The 21,277-nt window shown below is 36.1% G+C and overlaps 3 protein-coding genes across 3 annotated transcripts in view; 2 read left to right on the forward strand and 1 right to left on the reverse strand.

Annotated features, from left to right (window-relative positions):
- Positions 1–1,102: 1,102 nt before the first annotated feature.
- Positions 1,103–3,737, reverse strand: lrrc72 (leucine rich repeat containing 72). The gene is made up of 6 exons (XM_016568651.1): positions 3,720–3,737; positions 3,560–3,633; positions 2,895–2,964; positions 2,626–2,707; positions 2,375–2,543; positions 1,103–1,256 (listed from the first exon to the last, which is right to left on the reverse strand). The coding sequence occupies exons 1-6, from the start codon at positions 3,735–3,737 to the stop codon at positions 1,103–1,105; spliced, it is 567 nt and encodes a 188-aa protein (XP_016424137.1).
- A 1,170-nt stretch (positions 3,738–4,907) lies between these two features.
- sostdc1a (sclerostin domain containing 1a) lies at positions 4,908–7,708 on the forward strand. The gene is made up of 2 exons (XM_016568144.1): positions 4,908–5,152; positions 6,840–7,708. Exons 1-2 carry the CDS (start codon positions 4,957–4,959, stop codon positions 7,232–7,234), a joined length of 591 nt encoding a protein of 196 aa, XP_016423630.1. The 5' UTR covers positions 4,908–4,956; the 3' UTR covers positions 7,235–7,708.
- Positions 7,709–8,727: 1,019 nt separating this feature from the next.
- LOC107752635 (isoprenoid synthase domain-containing protein-like) overlaps positions 8,728–21,277 on the forward strand; it is a 48,103-nt gene continuing 35,553 nt past the window's right edge. Inside the window, exons 1-8 of the mRNA XM_016568661.1 lie at positions 8,728–9,262; positions 11,620–11,893; positions 12,835–12,984; positions 15,076–15,180; positions 16,690–16,735; positions 17,770–17,858; positions 19,752–19,832; positions 20,713–20,796. Coding sequence (XP_016424147.1) covers positions 9,030–9,262; positions 11,620–11,893; positions 12,835–12,984; positions 15,076–15,180; positions 16,690–16,735; positions 17,770–17,858; positions 19,752–19,832; positions 20,713–20,796 — 1,062 coding nt within the window. The 5' untranslated portion in view covers positions 8,728–9,029. The remainder of the gene's footprint in view (positions 9,263–11,619; positions 11,894–12,834; positions 12,985–15,075; positions 15,181–16,689; positions 16,736–17,769; positions 17,859–19,751; positions 19,833–20,712; positions 20,797–21,277) is intronic.

The following is a 21,277-nucleotide window of genomic DNA, read 5'->3' on the forward strand; positions in this document are numbered from 1 at the left end:
TAAATTATATTTTGAAGTATATTAAAATAGAAAACAGTTATTTTAAACTGTAGTTCTAAATTTTACAACATTACAGTTTTTCCTGTATTTTTGATCAAATTAATACAGTCTTGGTGAACATAAAAGTCTTCTTTCAAAAACGTTTAAAAAAATGTATATGTGTGATTAAAATAGCTGACATGATTTAAGCTCTCTCTTTCTCTTCCATAGCTGAGGCTGATCAAGCATTGGAGGAGACGACCGGCACTATGGAGGAGCTCTCTGTCCGTCAGAGTGAGACCACCAGCTCCTCAGATAACCAAACCCAAGATGTTAACTCGGAGACAGTCTCTGTTACTGCAGAATGAATCACAAAGAATCAATCATTTCAACCCAGCAACCACCACCATCATCTTCACTGAAGACTCATCTAAGACAAAAGAGAGCAGATCCAGAGGTTCTGAAGGTTTCTTCATAATTCTCATACCGGATCCTCTTCTGAAAGCACATAATGTAGGAGAAAACCACCAAAAGCATTTCCACACAAATGCACAGGGGGAAGGGTCTACAAGTGACAAAATGTAGATTTCTTTTTGTTTGATTGTTTTAAATAATCTTTTTACATTATGTTGGAAAAATATATGTGTTTATGTATGTGAAAATCATGTATTGAGAGTCTTATGTGTGATGCAGGTTTTGCTTTAGGACAGATATTATAATATATTGCTGCAAGACATTGACACCTACGCCTTAAAATATTTAGTTTGTTCTTATGGAAAAGGATCAAATTAATAGATGGCAGCAGCTTACGTGAATTTTCATAAATCTGTAGCATTTATCTGAATGCAACAGGTATTTTTGGAGATACCTGATATTGAAATACAGTAAAACGGTTTCACAAATCAAATAAATAGATTTTCTGTCCGCAAGTTACAAACTAATAGATCACATGTCAAATATTAGATAGCACTCACAGTACAAATATTTCAGAAAACACATTAGTCGTGACAATGTTTATTGAGTTTGAAATGACAACGAATGAGCTGTTTTTCATTGATTCAAACCACTTGGCCTTGTCAAATGTTCCATCGTGCGAACAAGAGTGAAGGCAGAGGTCTGGAAATCATCTAAGTTTGACAGTGAGTATACCAGACGCAGGTTTGCTCGAGTCATCTAGATGGTTCCACTGAGACGTGCTTGTACCGGTCCAGTTCATAATGGAGAACTGTATGATGGATTTGGGCACTGATGGGTTTTCTCGATCATCAGAATGACTGCTAGAGAAAACATACAAAGTCAGCTCCTGTGATGCATTTGCTGTAGTTTAAACATTAAAAATATTTGAAAAATACTCTACTTTGACATTGACTCTGTACACCTCTTTCTTGAGCCATGAGGACCTGTAACAATGAAACAATCCTTTAGATACATTTCATGAATCTTAAAATGCTGTAACTTGATATTTTAGTTAATAGTTTTCTGTTAGACTAGAGAACCTTAGCTTACCTACTGGTTTTGTGATGGAGTTGGTCCCTTTTCTTCCTGTAGGAGGCGGTAGTGCTCGTCTGCCAAAGGCGATAGTATCAAGCACCCTCTGTCTTTCTACACTGAACAGCTTAAATGCCTGTCTCCTTTCCTCCTGCTTCACTTCTGCCAATTATACAGTACCTCACTGCTTAAAAGTTTGGAATAATTAGGACTTTTTATGTTTTTAATGAAGTCCCTTATGCTTACCAAGACTACACAATAAAAACGGTAATATTCTGAAATGTTATTACAATTTAAAATAGCTGTTTTCTGTTTTAATATATTGTAAAATGTAATTTATTCCTGTGATGGTAAAGCTGAATTTTCAGCATCATTACTCCAGTCTCCAGTGTCACATGATCCTTTAGAAATCGTTCTAATATATTGATTTAAATCTTACCCCAAACATTTAACAAAATAGTAAGCAGCACAACTGTTTTCAACATAGATAATGATCCCAAATTAGTTTATCCAATCACATAATTAGCCAATGTGGTATTCGTTTTTACAGCATTTTGAAATCTTTGATCACTTTTGGTGAATTATTCTAATATTGGAAGTTCGTATGATTATGGATGCCAACCTTTTCTATCTAAAAACCTCACAGATGGCAAATGGTGCAGCACATATTGGCGATATTCGGGATCTTGTGTGAAGGGGTTCAGATATAAAGCTGAAAAAGAAGATGCATTTTTATCTAAAATGACTTTTTGCCAATACAAATACTGCAAAGAATCTTCAATCATTAGAATACTGATACTGTATATTTGTTTTTGTTTGTCGTACAAATGGTGTAAAAATGAGCTTTTAAAATCTCAACTGCTATTTTAATTTTTAAATCTCAAGGAATATTTATAGGCTACTTTACTAGGGAATGCAATGGTTGATGGACTTAATGAGAGATGGTGGTCTCAGGTTCTCACAGAGAGTGTGGAGCTCCTGCATGTTCTTCAGCTCTGACACGGTCTCCTCCAGACACTTCATCTGATTATTGAATAGGAGCAGCACTTGCAGACATGTCAGGTGTCTCAATGCCCCTGAGTGCAGACAGAAAAAAGGTTCGAACTTAGAAACTACAAAAATAAATAAATATAAAACATATTTATAGCACAAACTGACCTGAAATGGAGAGAATGCCATTGTTCTGTAGATAAAGTTCTGTCAAGCAGCAGTTAAATGAAGCTCTGGAAACCTCTTGGATCTGTAAAGTCACTCTTTTAAATCTTCGAAATTCAGTTTTTTTAATGGAAAGTGTATTGCAGCTTTGTAGTTTTTACTCATCTTAATGAACTGCTTCATAGTTTTAGTGTTAAACGTTATTTTAAGCTTTAAAAACTATAGTAATCACACATAAGAGACAGTAAAATTAAAATTTTAGTCAGTCTAACCTTGTTATTGTTAAGCCACACGCATCTCAGCATGGAGAACCTTGACAAATCAGGAATGTAAGTCAATCCTCTAAAAACAGATGGAAAACGAAAGGGGAATATACAAAAGAAAAGAAAATATTGTTCATAAATTAAACATTTTGTATTTTTTATGCATATTGTAAATTATAATACATTTCATAAATGTAGGTGTCAGGTCCAGTGTTGGGCAAGTTACTTCCAAAATGTAATACATTATATATTACTAGTTACTGTCTTTTGAAAGTAATTAGTTACATTACAATATTACTGTCTCTGAATTGTAATGCATTACACTACTTTTGAGTTACTTTTGAGTTACTTTCATCCAAAATATCCACATAAGTATTGTAAAATGCCAAAATGTAGTTTAATGCTGCTCATTCTACATCCAGTGGAGGGTAACGTGGTAGGTCTATATAGCATAAAATATATGAAATTATATTTAGATACCGGTATGTAGGTCTACATGAATGTTACGTTGTAGTTTAGGTTAAAAAACATAAGCACAAATCGCATTATTACATTCATAAATAACACTGGTAAATAATTACTTTTGTAATGCGTTACTCCCAACACTGGTCAGGTCCACATCTTATTATCTAAAAACTTTATGTATATATTATTTATATTTTTCTTCTAAACACCTTCTGATGAGATGAAGGTGGGTCACATCTGTGTCACGCTGAATCAGGCGCTTCGGCAAAGGGTCCTCATTTTCCTGTGGGGGGAAGACAAAAAGATAAGTGACGCTAAGTGAACAATGGTGGAAATGAACAGTGCAGTCCATAGAAATGTGCAGTCTACCTGTTTGTATATTTCCATGTCTGATTCTGAACTAGAGCCTGCTGGTCTGAACAAGACAAAGACAAGACGACACTCGCCGGTTGCTAGGAGACACACTTCACTCTTGTTTGATTGATGGCCAATCACTGCTGAGAATTCTTCTGATCGCGCACGCTGACAACGTCACGGGGACGGTAATGCACTGTTCTGTTGTGTTATCACGGTTGACATTTTCAAACTTTTTGAAAGTCTTCTTTTTTCTCGTCCATGAGAGGGCACACTTTTCCTTAAAATAGTGTTAGGCTTCCACCACGAGAAGTAAAAGTGTGTGGCAGGGTTGTTTGCGCTTGCATTGTTTACATTGATTTACGATACAACTAATTAGATTTTTACATGATATAGCATTTTACATATTCAGGTACTGGACATATCTTTACTAACTTGCTATTTTAAGGGCAAAAAGTATTTTATTATTATTATTATTACAAAATTTCCAAGACGATAACTGTCGTTGTCACTACAGTATGCCAAGTGATAAACGCAGTGAGGTCATGTGACTATCTATCTATCTATCTATCTATTATAGATCAGTTTTAAAAGGTTAGTGTGGATTGGAATAATGCCTGCTGTTTCACTTATCCGTAAATAGTAAGCGTTATACACACTTCAATAAGTAGTCATAGCTAGTATGTTTATCAATCAATCAATCAGTCAATCAATTAATCAATCAATCAGTCAAACTTGTCATCTTTGCCACAGTCGTTTTCGCCTCATTTTTAGTAAACAGATCGAATCAACTTGCCAGACAGATTGATTGTTGATTAACTGCTGCTTAAATGAGGAAATAATGTTTTCTTTGACACTTTTCGTAAGTAATTTTCACAATAAATATTTTGTGGGCAGATTATGCTTGCAACACCCTTTTAAAAAAGCATGGACAAAGTCTGCTTACATAAAGTGCTGAGTGTTTAACAGCACAAACACATCTCTAAGTGAATTAGGGGCTCTCAGGGAGTCCAGTACGCATTCATTTGACTCCAGATGTTGGAGCACCTCACAGGGTCGAGTGCTTCTCTGGGTGTGGTTTAGGGGAGAGATTGACTGCGCTTGTTTTATCATTCCGCTCACCTGAGCCTTTGCCAAAACTGGAGGCGGGAGCGTATATATACACTGTATATATATAACCCAAGACAGTGAGTGAGAATCATTCAGACTCAAGGAGCATCTCTCCACAGGCTGTGGGTTATTTCACATCAACATGTATATAAACGCGCCCGAATCGTGCAATTTCGTGTTTTTATTTTGCTTTTTAATAAGGAGTGGTCTGACTTTGAAGAACGATGCTACGGAGATTTTCTACTCTCATGTGGCCAGTCCCGTGCAGGATGCTCAGAGCAACGCGTCTCTGAATCGCGCGCGCTCCGGTGGAAGAGGCTTCACAGCGCACGAGAGAGGTGAGTTCATGCGCCCCACTTACGACACTAGATTGCTTATTAATCATATATTGCAGTCTTTCTTCTTAAGAAATTGTGTTTAAAGCTACGTTTCATTTACAATTAACATTTAAAATAAAATGTTTTATTGGCATTCCCAATATAAAGTGAGAATTTTGTTTGGTTTGAATTTCTTCACACGTCTTCGCTTGATAGATGTAATATCAATTACGCTGAACAAATGGTAAGATCTATTTTCTAATTTAAGTCGTTGTGTTTAAAGCTACGTTTCATTTACAATTAACATTTAAAATAAAATGTTTTATTGACATTCCCAATATAAAGTGAGAATTTTGTTTGGTTTGAATTTCTTCACACGTCTTCGCTTGATAGATGTAATATCAATTACGCTGAACAAATGGTAAGATCTATTTTCTAATTTAAGTCAAAAGTATTATTTAACCTCACTGAATCAACCGAGATAGGCTACATTAATTTAAACAGACACAACAAACTTTTATGGGTTAAATTCAGCTCTTTGAGGGACAAATGGCAGGCTACTACTTTTTATATATATTTTTAGCAACCTGAAAATAGTTAAAAGTTATCTTATAACCAAATATTGGTTTCCATTATTTGTTTTTGATCAGGTGTAGTAAATGTTTTAATATTTACAGTATGTGCTCATTCATAAAATAGAAAGCAAACAGAACAGGTGATTTTATCCATATAGTGATTATGGTAGGGGAGACTGGGGCTAGTTATCACACTTTGTACTCTGGTGAATATTTATTTCAGAAGTTTGTCTCTAAAGGCCATTTTCTGTATAGACATATGTTGAAGACTTGGCCATCTTCCACTGTAATTGCCCAGGAAATAGATACAGGTCATTTAACACATGTTTATGTGTAATGGGGCATGTTGTCACAGTGAAACCCACCATTAAATAGACTATTATTGACTTTTCAGCAAACTTTAAGCAGTAATGAATCATGAAACACCATTTCAATTAACATTGAAATGTATTAATGATATGCAATTAATTGGATGTTCCAATCTTATAAGGAGAAAGTTAGCTATGCATGTTAGCTATGCATATGGAAATTATATGGTTTACACAGTCTCTTGGCTCACAACCACATCGAGCAGCAGAGATAAAAGAGTGCCAAGCACAATGTCCTCTGAGTGAATCTTGTCAGACCTGGAGAGTGGAGGTGCAGCTCAGCTTTTCAGGAAGTCTCCAGGGGGAACCGTGTTTGTTTTTGGAACGACCGTAACTTGAAGTGGGGAGAAAGAAAATGTCCCTCCAATCCCCATTCATCACGTTCTGTCATGGAGAGGGGGGCACATTGTAACTGAGGTTTGTTGCTGCTGTGTGAATGGATTTTGGCTTGGGTTACGCTGACAGGAGGCTCTTCTCTGAGGCAGAACAATACTGACAGTATAGCCAGCAGCACCGGCGAAATCTGAAAATAAGAGGCTCAGAGTCGTCATTCATCTGTACGCTAAACCATTTCCGCTCAGTTCAGATAAGGGCTTAAGTAAAGCAAACCAAGCATATCATCCATACCACTGTTGTTTATGTCTGCTCACCAACCGTGAAGAAACAGCACCAAGGTGAATCCTATCATAGATCTTAAAAGACTTGAGTTGATCTGATATTGATATGCAAATCTGGCTAAATGTTGTTTATCACTTTGTGTTACAGAACGAATCCCAGTCGGCTGCAGAGAGCTGCGATCCACAAAGTACATCTCTGATGGCCAGTGCACCAGCACAAACCCTGTTAAGGAACTGGTGTGCACAGGACAGTGTCTTCCAGCTCAGATGCTGCCCAACTGGATCGGCGGATATGGTAGGAAGTTCTGGAACCGCCGAAACAGTCAGGACTGGCGCTGCGTGAACGACAAGACCCGCACCCAGCGGATTCAGCTCCAGTGTCAGGATGGCAGCACCAGGACCTACAAGATCACAGTGGTGACCTCCTGCAAATGCAAAAGATACACGAGGCAGCATAACGAATCGGGGGTCAAGTCTGAGGGATACGCTCATACCCAGATAAAAAAGCAAAAGAACAAAGGGGGCACCAGGACGGAAAGCTAAATGAGTCTGTGCTCGGACTGAGCGAGATTTTTCCTTTTAAAAGAACTCAGTATGAACGAGAGAGCTTGTGACGTCAGCTCACAGGAGCACTGAACTTTCTTTGTGCTGCCTTTGAGAGCAAGTGCAGGGCTCTGAGTTCACTGTGAAACCAGATGTCCACTGCAGTCTTTGGAAAGAAGAGAAAATAAAGACTAAATATCATCACCAATATAATCTCAATCAACATGCAACCAGTAGTGAAGACCTGTCCATAATAACGTCAAAGAGACTGACAATGACAACTGCATATTACATTACAAATATGGTTTTTGTCGTCACTGCCTGATGTGTGTGGTAATCACTTGCTGTGGTATATACTGTAAGTCTTTGTGTTCAGCGACAATAAGAGCAGTTCTCAAACCCGGGAAATGCATAGCTACATGTAAATTAAATGTCTGTACATATACATATGCAATTGTTTATGTAATTGATTGTTTTGCACGTATAAGCGTATAAGCTGATGTAATATATTTTGCCTTGACTTTGCTCTAACTTTGAAACATTTTTAGTTTGTGCAAGCATTATTCGGACAAGATATCGCACTATAGTGACAATGCTCATATTGGCTATTATGGTGTAAAAGCATTAAAATTAAAACATCTAAAAATGTCTGAGTATAATTTATATCTGCATGAGGTGACATTTTGAACTCCAAATGATGCCTATTAACTGAACTACAAGGTCCATTAAATCAATATATTAACATGCCTAATTTTTGTTTCATGCATAACAAACATGGTTTATATAAAATAAACTAAAGAACAGGTGAGGAAATTCTTTGTAAAAATAGTGAAAATTATTATCGAACTAAGATTATCATTAATAATAATTAAAAATAAAATTTTAAATGCCTCTTTCATGTGCAAACAGGCATATAAAGACAAGGTGGTGTTAACAGGCAATATTTAATAATTTACATTTTCACCAACTGTCAATCATCAGCTGTCATCACAGAAAGACTCTATGACAAGCCATTTAAAACTAGTTAACTTCTATTTTGAATTAGTAACCACATGCAAGTGTATTAGTAACTCATTTTACTATTGCTTATAGTTTATTTTTCAATAAAATGGAAATGACTATTAATCATGTACTATTTATTATTTAGTTTACTGTAACAATTTAAATAGTCAGTTTTCCAGTATTAATCGAATAAACCCTAGTATAATTAATTAATAGTAACATGATGTCTAATTTTAAAGTGAACTATGAAGTCATTCTGACACATAACAAAAAGTGACAAAATAAATGTACAATTAACAATTTTAGAGCTAGTAACTTGTTGTAATACTACTATTTAAAAAAATGCTTGTAACTAGGCATACTAGTAGCTAATGATTAGTAGATACTAGTTAAAGAACGTTAAAGAAATACATGTTAAAACGGCGTGCCATAATTCGGTAAAAGTTAGAAAATAAATCCTGAAAAAATATTTAAATGTATTTAAATATAAACTGTATAAAAAAATATACAGTTTATATTTCACATGTTGACCTGTTGTGCATGTATTTTGATACGGAATATCATTTTATAACACATTAAATTATGCTATACAATGAGATGAGATCCCAGCTGCTGCATTGTCTTGATGAGTGGATAACAGGCTCACTCTGAGGAACAGCGGGAAAGCTGCAACACTACTGCCGCGAAACATAGCTCAATTCACCCGCCGAATGGCGATGCAGAAAGTCTGTTAACAGCTTCTTCCCATGAACACGGCTGCCACAAGCGAGGAGTTTATTAGGACGCTGCAGAAATGCAGCAGGAGCGCTGTTCTTCCTCCGACAGGCCTCTGGATCCCGGCTGTCTGCTGGAACGCGACGCCGAGCGGAGCGCGGACCGGCTCGGTTGCGCGGCGGTGGATTTCCCGGTAGCTGTAGTTCTTCCCGCCGGTGGCTCTGGGGAAAGAATGGGACTGGCCACACCGAAACAATTCTGCACCATTCTCAACAGACCTCTGATAAGCTTCACGATTCAAGCGTTTGAGAGGTGAGACTTGATATTCCGTGTTAGAGAGCACATGAAACTGATTTTATTAACCTGCATACTTGACACGTAAGTTTGTTATTTGCAGACGAAAACAGAACAACAATAATTCATTACGCCTGTCACAATTACGTCCGTTAGTTTGACAACTGGACTTTTTTCCTCCCAAGTAAACAGGCAGAAGTCCAAGGACACCTACTGCGTGTAGATCTTGTCCAGAACAGCTTTTTCAATCCTTATTAAGAACATCTGCAGATGCTGCAAGACTTGGGAAAGGCTAAAAGCACTTGACATTGACTTGGCATATTTAATAAATTGCACTGTGAAGTAAAAGGTTGATGTGAGTTTCATATTCAAAAAGCTGTCACTTCAATTTTCAGGGACAAAAGCATAAACTTAGAGCTGTTGTAATAAATTTTTGGAATATTACATTTCAGTGTCCAGACTATTTGACAGATGTGGCCTAAATTAGCATACCTGAGATATTAAATTACACTTCTCTCTGTGTTCTAATATATGTACATCCATACACTCTAGTATGCAGAAAACAGCATATCAGAAGAATAGGATGTAAGTAAACAGTACTGTACACCGATGGCCTACTGTCTTATTTTGTTTTTCATTGTCGTAATATGTATGTTAATGTATTCCTACATAGTTCTTTCATGGTTGAGAACTTAATTAAATTAAGTACACAGATTGCATTGAAAATCACATACCGTGATAACTGAGTAGGTACTTCTATTAAATAAGTACATACTTTATGTATGTTCTATATATTATGAATGTGTGTATAATGTTATGTAATGTTATTGGCATAAGTACATCTGGATACTTTTTGCTTACTGTTTTATGAATACTATGAATTTAGAGACTACTACTCTTGAAGGGTACAACTGATGGACACTTCGCTCCCATGATTCTTTGCACACGTTTAATTTGTTAAACCTTAATTGGCTTGGCAAGATGACGCAGATGTGCGTTCCAAGGAACAGTTTTATGGTCCCTTACACCAGGGGTTCTCAACTCTGGCCCTCAAGACCCATTTTTCTGCTGAGTTTAGCTCCAACCTTTAGCTGTGTTTAATTAGGTTTGGAGCTAAACTCTGCAGGAAAGTGGATCTCGTAGTTGAGAACCCCTGCCCTCTGGAAAGAATAGGGATGAGTATGAGAATAAATATAATTAAAAAAAACACCCAGAACACCCAAGCGAATGTATAACTAACAATGCGCTCAAATGCTTAAAACATCTTACAAGCTGCTTAACAACACACTGACAACCAACAACAACATCCTAGGCTAGGATTCCTAGCATTGTGGAGGGTTTACAAAGGGTCATATGGAAATTTAGCTGTTTTTGTAATTTTTTTTGATGACACAAGGCACTTACAGCCAGTGTTATTATCATTAAGTAAAACTATTATTATTTATTTCTTTTTTGTTAATGGAAAGACAGCAGAAATAAAATTTCTAATGTGTAAGGAAAAACTTTAAATGAGAAATATTGCCTTGGCAGCTACCTGACATTACTAAATAGAAATAAAAACTAAAACTTGAACTATAACTAAAACAAAAACAGATGAAAATAAATGAAACCTAAATACACACGCTGGTTTGTGTCAAAATGCTCGTCTTTACAAGTATCCTCGTAAACACAATAATTTAGGTCTTAAGTGAAAGCAAACAGTTGAGAAAGAAAACATGTGTAGCAGTATATTGGATCCGGGCAGCTCTTAAAGTGACAGCAGTCTTAAGATTCCTGCTGTCTGTCGTTTATGTTAATCAAACAACAAAAGACAGAACATCTCTCACTGCTCTTGAATAAATCACTTTTGTAACTTTAATAAGAAGAAATATATATGTAATTTACACAGTGAGGAATATGCAGTTTTATATGTATATTTGATTACTTTATACAATATATGTAGCATTTCTTATTTATTTGTTCTACTGTAGTTTGACACTGGTGACAAGAATTTGAAATTTCTATGGCATCAAAAATTAGACCTTAATTTAGACCTTATTTAAAGCAAAAATAACTGTATCGTGATATATATCATTACCGTGAAATAAAATCATTCATATCGCAATATTAGATTTTGGTCATACCACCCACCCCTACCTAAATGGAAGTATTTGGAAAAATCAAAAACTAGAAAAAAAGCACATAACGAAATTAATAAAAATTTAAATGATGTTGATTTAAAATATGAACAAAAACTATATTAATATGTAAGTAATACTAAAATAACTGCTTAAAGCAGTATAACATACAATTTGTTCCCTTACTCTATTGTCACAGCGATTATGTTGTTTCTTTTGATAGTATTTAAAACTTGTTTGTCTGCATTTTCTCGACAGATTATCATGGATTGGAACTGTTGTCGTTGTGGTTGCTAAGGAGAATCATGACTTGATGCTGAATATTGTCCAGAAATTTAATCACACAAAGGCAAAAGTAGTCCACGGGGGAACCACCAGACACAGGTCAATCTTCAGCGGACTTCAGGCCTTCAGCAGCACTACAGACTCACTGACGCCCAAACCAAAAGTGGTCATCATCCATGATGCTGTACGGCCCTTTGTGGAAGAAGATCTTTTGTTGAAAATCACCCTAGCAGCTAAAGAGCAAGGGGTTTGTTTTCTTTATCCAGATTTTGTTTCAAAATAGTGCATTTGTATGGCATTTAATAACAGTTTGGAGAAAAAAAGAAAGAAAACCCCTACTGTATGTTTATTTATGCCCAAGAGAAATAATATATTCTATAATATAAAAGCCCCAAAATTGAGGTAAATTATATACAAGTTAAGATTTAATTCAAATATACATTTTTTTTCTGTGGCTGTCATTTGGAATAATTCATTTTAAAACACTCCCTGAAATGTTTGTGGTGATGAATTTCCACACTATCTGAACACTCCCTCCCCTAATCTGCTGTACCACGGTCTACATATCTGTCAAATTTATGAGGTGAGTGAAAGTCAGACCACGTTAAGCCGTCGAAAGACAATTCCTGATGCAGGATTCAGAGATATGCGTGAAGTTGTTATATAATAAATATGGAAAAACCCCAGTCAGAGAAACTTTTAAATATATGCTACAGAACAAGAATCCGCTACATATGTCCCATCCTTCTAAGGCAAACGTCATGAAATCTGCATCAGGAACAGAATAACTCAGCAGAAGACGAGAAATCCAGCTTCGTTTGTGGTTTGACTGCATCGCGGGCTGTTCCAGTGTCCATAAATCACTAAGATAAACATATTGTTGACACCTCTCAGCACTACCCCTTACAGCATGAAACCGGATAAGATGTTTTAGCAATGTTTTTGCTGGCTTTGATGCGTGAGGTTGAAGATTTCTGCGATTTTCTTCTAAATCTCCTCTCCAAGGCTGTGACAAGGGCTGGAAAGCAAAACCCATATGTTTATGAAGCACTCAAAAGAATATGAGAAGGATAGTGATTCATTGCCTGACCCTAATGCACCATTGTTTAGTAATCATGAATAAATAGATTTTTTACAGGGCATGTTTTTACATTTTTAATTGTCCTATTGTCTACCTTGTTTTTTCAGGCCTCGGGAGCGATACGTCCTCTGGAGTCCACAGTCATTGCAACCACGTCAGAGGGCTACCTGGACCACTCGCTGGAGAGAGCAAAGTACAGAGCCAGTGAAATGCCGCAAGGATTTCTTTATGACATTATTTTCCAGGCCTACCAGCGGGTATGAGCAACCCAGACACATTTATTGGTTGGAACAAACCTCAGATTCAATGTGCAAAGTACATTAAAGTTGACTGTCACCTTGACATTCCCACAGTGACTTTTATGGTAATTTATGCATCTCAATATGTTTGTTTTTATATACACTTTTAAAAACAAACAAAAAAAATTTATATAGAAAAGTATTTATGAAATGTTTAATATTATTATTATTATTATTAGTTTTATGCACTGATGTTGCCTTTTTAACCTTTTTTTTATTTTTTATTTTTTTTTCGATTTTTCAATCTAAATGTTTTATATACATTTTTGTAAAATAATTTTTTTAAAATATATGTTTATATAAATTTTTATATATTTCATATTTTAATATTTATATTTGATTTATGTACATTTCCTATTTGAACCCAATTTTCGATGGGACTCTTCTATCTCTGTTTTTGTTGTATGCATTTTAATAAAATTAATATAAATATAAATATTTATGTAATATGTAGCCTATAATAATTATTTTTTTTGAACCCAGTAGCCTTTGTGACTCTTCCATCACATGTATTTATTTTTTTATGTAGTATCCAATGTGTTTGGAGCTTGGCGCTTATTACAAATATTACTTCACACTTGTGACAAAGAAACACTCAGTGTTCAAATCTTGGACCAACTTGCCTCTTTTGTTCATTGTTCCTGAGATTTGCATAAACCCACAGGTTCTTCTGCTCTAAGGCACTGTGACTTTTGTTATTATTCCCATGGTAGTTAGTTGTGTGTCAAAATAATAATCATAATTGTTTAGTCTGGCCTAGGTTACATAGCTGACTGCAAGATTGCAGTTTTATCGCAGTATTTCTTCTCAAGATCAACTCAAACAATGCTTTCACAGACATGCTGCTTTCTCATCCAGACTCATAACGTTTCTCATGGAGGTGGAGTGTAGTGTATTTCATTTGAAATTTCATCATCATCATTATCATCATCTTTGGATCTGATTAATCCTTTTGTCAAACTTTCGATAACAGTAACAGATAGAAGTGTTAAAAAGAAGCATTGAGATTTATAGGGCTGCTGAGAAGACCTTTTTTTTTTGGGTGCCGAATTTTTTGCTTCTGGAAAACTTTGATTTCACAGTCTTGTTGTTTTTGGCTGCGATATCGAACATTAGCGTGAGTTTTCTGTGTCAAGTCACAACTGTCTGTTCTCAATTAATTCTAAATAAAGATAAAACCATGCCATGAAGAAATACAGAGGATGAGGCAATCTGAAGAATGGGTAATATCAAGCCCGCTTGGGTGTTACCTGACACTCCGGCTCTTCTGGAGCTTTTCTTCTCCAACCCCAACAGTGAAGGGTCTGCGAAGATTTATATGCTTCTCCTTGCTTTTTGAACCCAATTTTCTATGAGACTGCCATCACGTGACATAAGGCAGTCCATACTTCTTTTTTTATGTAGCATTCAGCACGTTAGACGCTTTTTACAATGGGGGTTATTTCAGGTGGGTGTTTTGAGTGAGGGTTTTTGGATGTAGCCGACGGCCATGTGTCAAAACCCTCTCTGTGGTAGCCTCGAAATGACTGATGCCATTTCAGCATGCCATCCCATTGAATCTCGGAGAGCTTGAGCTTCACAAAAGAAGAGACATCCAACCCCGTAAGGGTCTAGCTGTGCATTGATGAAAAGGGGGGGGGGGATACGCCAAAGGTTAAATGATTGCAGGACTTTCTCCTTCAATTTGCCTTGAAATCACAGCACCATGTAAGCGAAGCTCTCCTCTCCAACCGGGATGAAATATTGCTGTAGATATTGCCCTCGTAACGTCTCGGGTGGCATGATTTAAGTTGTGTAATCCAACCGCTGTCTTAGAGCGATTCGCTTCAAGAACTCTATTCAGCTTTTTCAATGTGTTACCAGAATCAGGGACATTTCGTACAAAAATCCCATGCCCAGATGTGCTCTTTCATGACCACAAAAGTTAGTTCCTACACAGGTGTTTGACTGGAGGTTTCTATGGTTCTGATTTACGTCATCTGCATTTATCAAACTGGAGCTTCTTTTTTCATTTTGTTCTGGTTTTTGTCCTGGTTTCTCCTTTTTCAGTGCAGTGAATTTGACTTTGAGTTTGGCACCGAGTGCCTACACTTGGCCCTGCAGTACTGTGGCACGAATGCAAAGCTCATAGAAGGACCACCGACTCTGTGGAAAGTAAGGAACGAAGGGTTTGACTTTTTGTTGTCATACGTATAGGATTTATGCCATACATACTGGGTCCAACAGTCTGAGATCACTTTGAAAACTTTTTTTTTTAGCCATTTAAACCTGGAAAACATCTCTACATCTAGAATAGGTCACTAAGTCTGCTTCCACATTAATTCACATAAATTTGATGCATCTTTTCTCTACATTTTAACCTTCTGTCCACACTGAGACAGCCTTTTTGATCACGCGACTAGAGCTGTGAGATCCAGCAAGAAGCACACAGCGATGAACACAAATGTCAAGGTGATTTAGTTTAAAGCCAGATGCTACAGTACTGATGTTTTCAATAACACTGACAAACATGAGAAAACACGGTGCCATGAAGAATCCTGTTAGAAGGCTTTTCCATGAGTTTACCATGGATTTACTGTACTGCACCAAGGTATTGTGGCAGAAATATGGGATATGGAGTTTTATTATATTTATATAATGAAATATATATTAATTAGGGATATGCCGGTATCAAATTTTTATGTTGCAATTAATTGCTAATGTTTTTATCACGGTATGCTGTATTATCACGATATTGAAATTTAGTTTTTTTTTTAAAGTGCTGTCATAATACAGTATAACAGGTTTAATAACATTTTCATTACCGTGATATATGGCATTACCGAATACCGGCACAAGTCTAATATTAATGTAGACATGTACTAAAGGAGTACTGGTTGTTATTGAGCTAGAGCATTTGTGCATACTTTTATAATAAATGTATTTAGGCTACTGTTTTTCATACAAATACCATAGAAACCATTTAGTTACATTTTACCATGCTATGTGTGGTTTTACATTTGGTTACCATGATCTAATTGTGTGATACTGTGGTTATTTTTTTTATAAAAATAGAGTTCTAACTCAAAAATGTTAGAATATTTAAATTTTACCCTATAATATAAATATAAGGTTGTTACAGGTTGTACAGATATTACTGTTTTTGTTAATGAACAAAAATGTACATCTGCATCGTGCCATCAAAGTCAGGGAGCACAACCCTGTTTCATGATTTAAAACAATATCACCCATTAGAACATGAAGAAACGAAGAAATTAATTTCTATATTAAGATATTTTGTTAAGGAAAAAAGACTGAAAAAGGATTTTACTCATGCATATTTTGCAAATATTGTATCATTATAAATGTTTTGAATATTGTACCTCAGATTTGTGAAATGTTCACCTGTTTGGCAAGAAAACATTTTCATTTATCCTGGTTATACTGATAATCTGCTGTAATGAATAGGTTTGTATTGCATTAGCAAAACGAACAGCAGAAGTATATTTACTAGTGGTCTCAGACTTTTGGACCCCACTGTATGTGTATATATATATTGCAACAAACAGTAAATCACTCCTAACAGTGTGTACAACCACAAAACTAATGTTCAGTTATATTTGGCACATTTCTTTTAAGCACAAACTGTTGTTTCTCTTTTAATGTGATGTTTTCCTTTTGTAGGTAACATACAAGCGAGATCTAGCAGCTGCGGAGGCTATTATTAAAGGTATTGTATTTAAGTTGTGCAGAAAATAAATAAATATTTCACCAGCCACTGATTTGAGTCATTGCTGGGAATACAATATTGCCATTCACTGTTGTTATTGCAGACTTGATGTTGTTTGATTATACATTTTAACTGGGCAAGTCAAAATAGACAGTTTTCCACAGTCAGGATCATTGGGCAAAAACAAACTGTTAGTAACGTGTATGTAAATATACAAAGAGAGATTGCGAACCACAAAGGCTAACCGCCATTTCAAGATGTCTTTTTATACAAACAGGCTTTTTAAGAGAAATTATAGAAATGACCTATTATGACCTGTAAGGTATGAGCTGACCCAGCAAAGGGCCAGTTCTCTGGTTTGGACAGAAATCGAAGAATTGGATAAAATGTAATATTTTTCATAAATATGTGGTGGTTCAGTTGTATGTGTGCGTGATTTTAGCGAAGTTTCCATGCACTTATTTACTAAGATTATGACCTTTTCTATTCAGCCAGTGCACTAAGCTGCTGTTGGCTTGTAACCCAGTTCCAAAAGACCAACCTAAGTGGAATAAAACAACAGATTGCCTAAAAATGTTTTAAACTTGGAGTATTGGGTCTCCTACCTATTTCTGAGTTCTGTCTTTGCAATAAAGCATCCCTCTGGCTGTATTTAAAGTTTGCTTCGCCTAGTCCAATATATCCGTGCTTTTACCTTTAATGAAAGGTCAGGAAAAAGCCATTTATCCCTGAATTTAAATACAATGGTTGTTACTAAGACACTCTGATTAACTTTGATACCATTCGATATGAAAGAAGCTTATCCTGTTTTCTTGAGATAAAATGCTTGAAGTGGCAAATTGTATTTATTTTTTTCTTTATTACATAAAAACTATTTGATTTGAATTTACTTTACTTTCCAACACTCTTGGGGTAGCTTCTCCAAAACTGGTTTGCAAACAGGGTTAAATTACATTGACAAAGGTTACATCAAACATACTCTTGCACTTTATTATCTGTTTGGTCTTGAAGCATTATTTTCATTTTCTCTTCAGAGACTCTTTCAATGTCAGCATGTATCATCGCAGGAGCTGAAGCAGAAGCCGTTGAGTTGGCCAAAGCACTTCAGAAAAATCTGAACATGGTATGCTAAAGATGACATCCCTCGTCTTACGGTTTAGTTAAAATAGTCTTTGCTTAGGAATGTGTTGCATATGTAGATGTTTAAAGCTGTCTGTCTCCATCTCAACTCCTTTTACCCCAATTTCCTACTCACCCCGTCCAACAACCAAGCTTTCACCTGTCCTGCAACTGCATGAGGACTAACAGATGGTGAGAGCGATAACCAATGGATGTGCTTGTTGACATGGATAAGGTGTCTTGTACAAGTGTGACCACCTTCCCATTTATTCCACACTGATTTTTGGAGCCGGTCCAGCTGGAGACATGTCTTCACCTTGTAGTTCTCGCTGTAGGAGATCCATCTTCCAGCACACTGACAAAAAGGAAATATGACGTGTTTTATTCAGGCTCTGTGCTCTGGAAGCCCATCCTCTTTTGTAGCCGTTCCAAGTTCTTCATCAAGCACATGTCCTCCTCTTGATAATGTTGCAAACATGAGAGCACCCAGTGTCCCGTCTGATTGGTTCCAGACGTTGCCGCTCCCCCAGGTGCCAGCCGTGGTCAGTTCTACCGAGCCGTTCCTACGACTCGAGGGAGATGAAAGAAAAGGAGGAGATTAGAGATGAGGAATCAAATTTGTCCCAGTGCCATTTGTAAATCTAAGCCCCATTACAGTATCTCCATTACAGCAAAGTGAAACTCAAAGTTGGGACCATTCCAGGCATGCAGGTGGTGCGATTGGCTCTAGGTACGTGTTTTGGTAATAAAGGACAACAGAGAGTGATAAGATGATCCTTTTAGCGAGATGTAATAATTACATCCATGTATGCTACTGATAAGAACTGGAACGGGTTGCTGTCTACTTTCATCAAAGGCTCAAGTTCACTAGGGTCGAACACTTTTTTCTAGGACACAGAGGATTAAAGTCCGAATCCGTGCTCCATAAGGTGCGGATCTCGAACGTGGCAGTTCGTGTATGACTGAGAGTGATATTCGCATTCCTCAGCTGTGGGATTTCGAGATCATTTAGAACTGAGAGCATGTAGGTAGTGTGTATATAATTTTAAGCTACATAAGTAAATCTCACACAAAAGAAAATCCACATTAGATCCATCGGAGACTATAAAATTCCATTGACTGCATGTAATCCTGGCATTTCAGTGATACTGCATAACTCTTGACTGTAATGTATTCCTACGTCAACCTCGGATTAAGCCACAACATGAGCCGACATGATTCCTAACACGTAACTGTGGTTAAAATTGAGGCCCTTGCCCGGTAAAAGCACATTTCTGTTTTTGAATAGCTTACAAATCCCTAAGAATGATCAAAAAGATTGTTTGTTTGTAAATGTGTGGAAATGAAAGCATTACCAGAATTTTTGCGTGATCTGTAACGGCTAATGAGAACCAAGTGTGTGGCTTGTTTTTTGGTCATTATGAAGCACTTATTCTTGCTTCGCCACCATTTAAATAACCTGTGAACAGTATCTCGTGTGGGCTCAACAGCCCAACCTGGTTCAGATGTCGAAATGATCTCGTAAATCCACAGTTTGGAGCGAGCTGGTTTTCGTCTAAAGCCGCGGTTGGTTATCTTTCAAGAGCGAATAAGTCCTCGCATGTGTTTCCAATAGCAATTTCATATTTCCAGTTTTCTCGTCAAGGTCGAGTCTGTGCCAAACACTTCTGTTTATTTCTGTTTATTTCATCTCTGTACAAGATATTCGACAAGGCCAGGGACAGGATATGATTTGATATGAGGACTAAAATATGATTTCATATGCAGAGCATCTGTGGTTGTGTTGCTTTTTATGAAAAGGGATGAATCATTAGATCTTAATAAATAAAAGTTTTGTCTGCCGTGATGGTGAGATTGCTTGTTTTATTGAATTTGGGCTCTTTTCTCCTTTTCTCAGATGGAGACAGACGTCATTCCATGTGCAAAGGAAAGTCATACAGAGTACCTGTCCAAAACCCGAAACTTTATTCACATATCTGTACGTCAACTATACACACATACACACACACAAGTAATTCAGTGTTAAAGCCTACATAAATCAAATTTGACTTTTTAATGTGTTTTCCTGCTCTTACTGTGAATGACTTACCTGTGCATTTCATTTCAAAAAGAAATAACAGCTTGTCTTTGTAATATTTAATCAAAATAGGTCTTTGATCCCACTCTGAAATACCTTTACTTTGTTGCTGACATCAATAAGACAGTCTAGCCTGTTGGATAGTGTTAACTAATAGCCAAATAACTTTTTTGCAAACACACATTTGATCTGTATTCATTATGGATTCACAAACTACCATTTAAAAGTTTTGGGACTTTTAAAAGAAGTCTCTGATACTCACCAAGGCTGTTTTTATTTGAACAAAAATTCAGTAAAACCAGTAATATTCTGAAATATTATTATAATTTTAAAAAGCTGTTTTCTGTTTTAATATATTTTAAAATGTAATTTATTCCTGTAATGGCAAAGCTACATTTTCAGCAAGCATAGCTCCAATCTTCAGTGTTAAATGATCCATTAGAATAGATTGAAAACATTTGTGGAATGCCTATTTGAAAAGATTATTTGAAGAACAAACTTCAAAAGAACAGCATTTATTTGAAATAGAAATCTTCTGGCACATTATAAATGGTTTTTACTGTCACTTTTGATTTATTGAATTTGCTTCTATTTCTTTGTAAAAACATAATGTAAAACATTTCTAATAAATTTTCTATTTAGTTATCCATTTTTCTAAATGTTCTATTTAGTCTGGGTAAGTCTTATTATACTTATTTACAATAAGATTTACAACCATAATTTTTGCCCGCTTGCAAATTAGTTTGGTGTGACATTAATGTTGTTTGTGCCTTTGTTTTAGACGACTGCATCAAACTTCTTGGGGACCCTGGACATGGCGAAACGTTTTGACCACGCTCGTTTATACCCAGTAGTTGTTGTTTGGGTAAGATTCCATACATCCCATTGACTTTTCAGTGTTTAGTTTAAAAGATTTTTTAGTTTTAATGCAAGTGGAAAACTTTTTTATGAAGTACGCTCACTTAGGGACTTGTTTAGTCAGATTTTACCAGAAAAGATTTCAGAATTTTATTTTAAGTTAATTTAGAAAGTTAGTTTTAACTGCTGTATTTTTGTGTTTGCTTGATTTTATTTTGTTTTTATGTTCCTGGAAGTTATTTTATTTTAGGTTATTTTAACCTTAGGTTGTTGCTATAATACCAAACATATCATTCATTGTGTGAACACACAGAGAAGTGGTTTTTGATTGTGAGAGGCGAGAGTCTAACCTTAAACTCATTTTTTTCGTTTTCATCATTGTGACATAGAAACACACACAATGTGCATCAGATCGCAAAAGTGCTAAGACTTACTGACGTTGCGGTGTTAGCAGTTGGAAAAACCCTTGATGTTTTGTTTCCTGGTTC

Source organism: Sinocyclocheilus rhinocerous, unplaced genomic scaffold, assembly GCF_001515625.1.
Source record: "Sinocyclocheilus rhinocerous isolate Xijiao unplaced genomic scaffold, SAMN03320098_v1.1 scaffold1965, whole genome shotgun sequence".
In the NCBI taxonomy this organism is placed as follows: Eukaryota; Metazoa; Chordata; class Actinopteri; order Cypriniformes; family Cyprinidae; genus Sinocyclocheilus; species Sinocyclocheilus rhinocerous.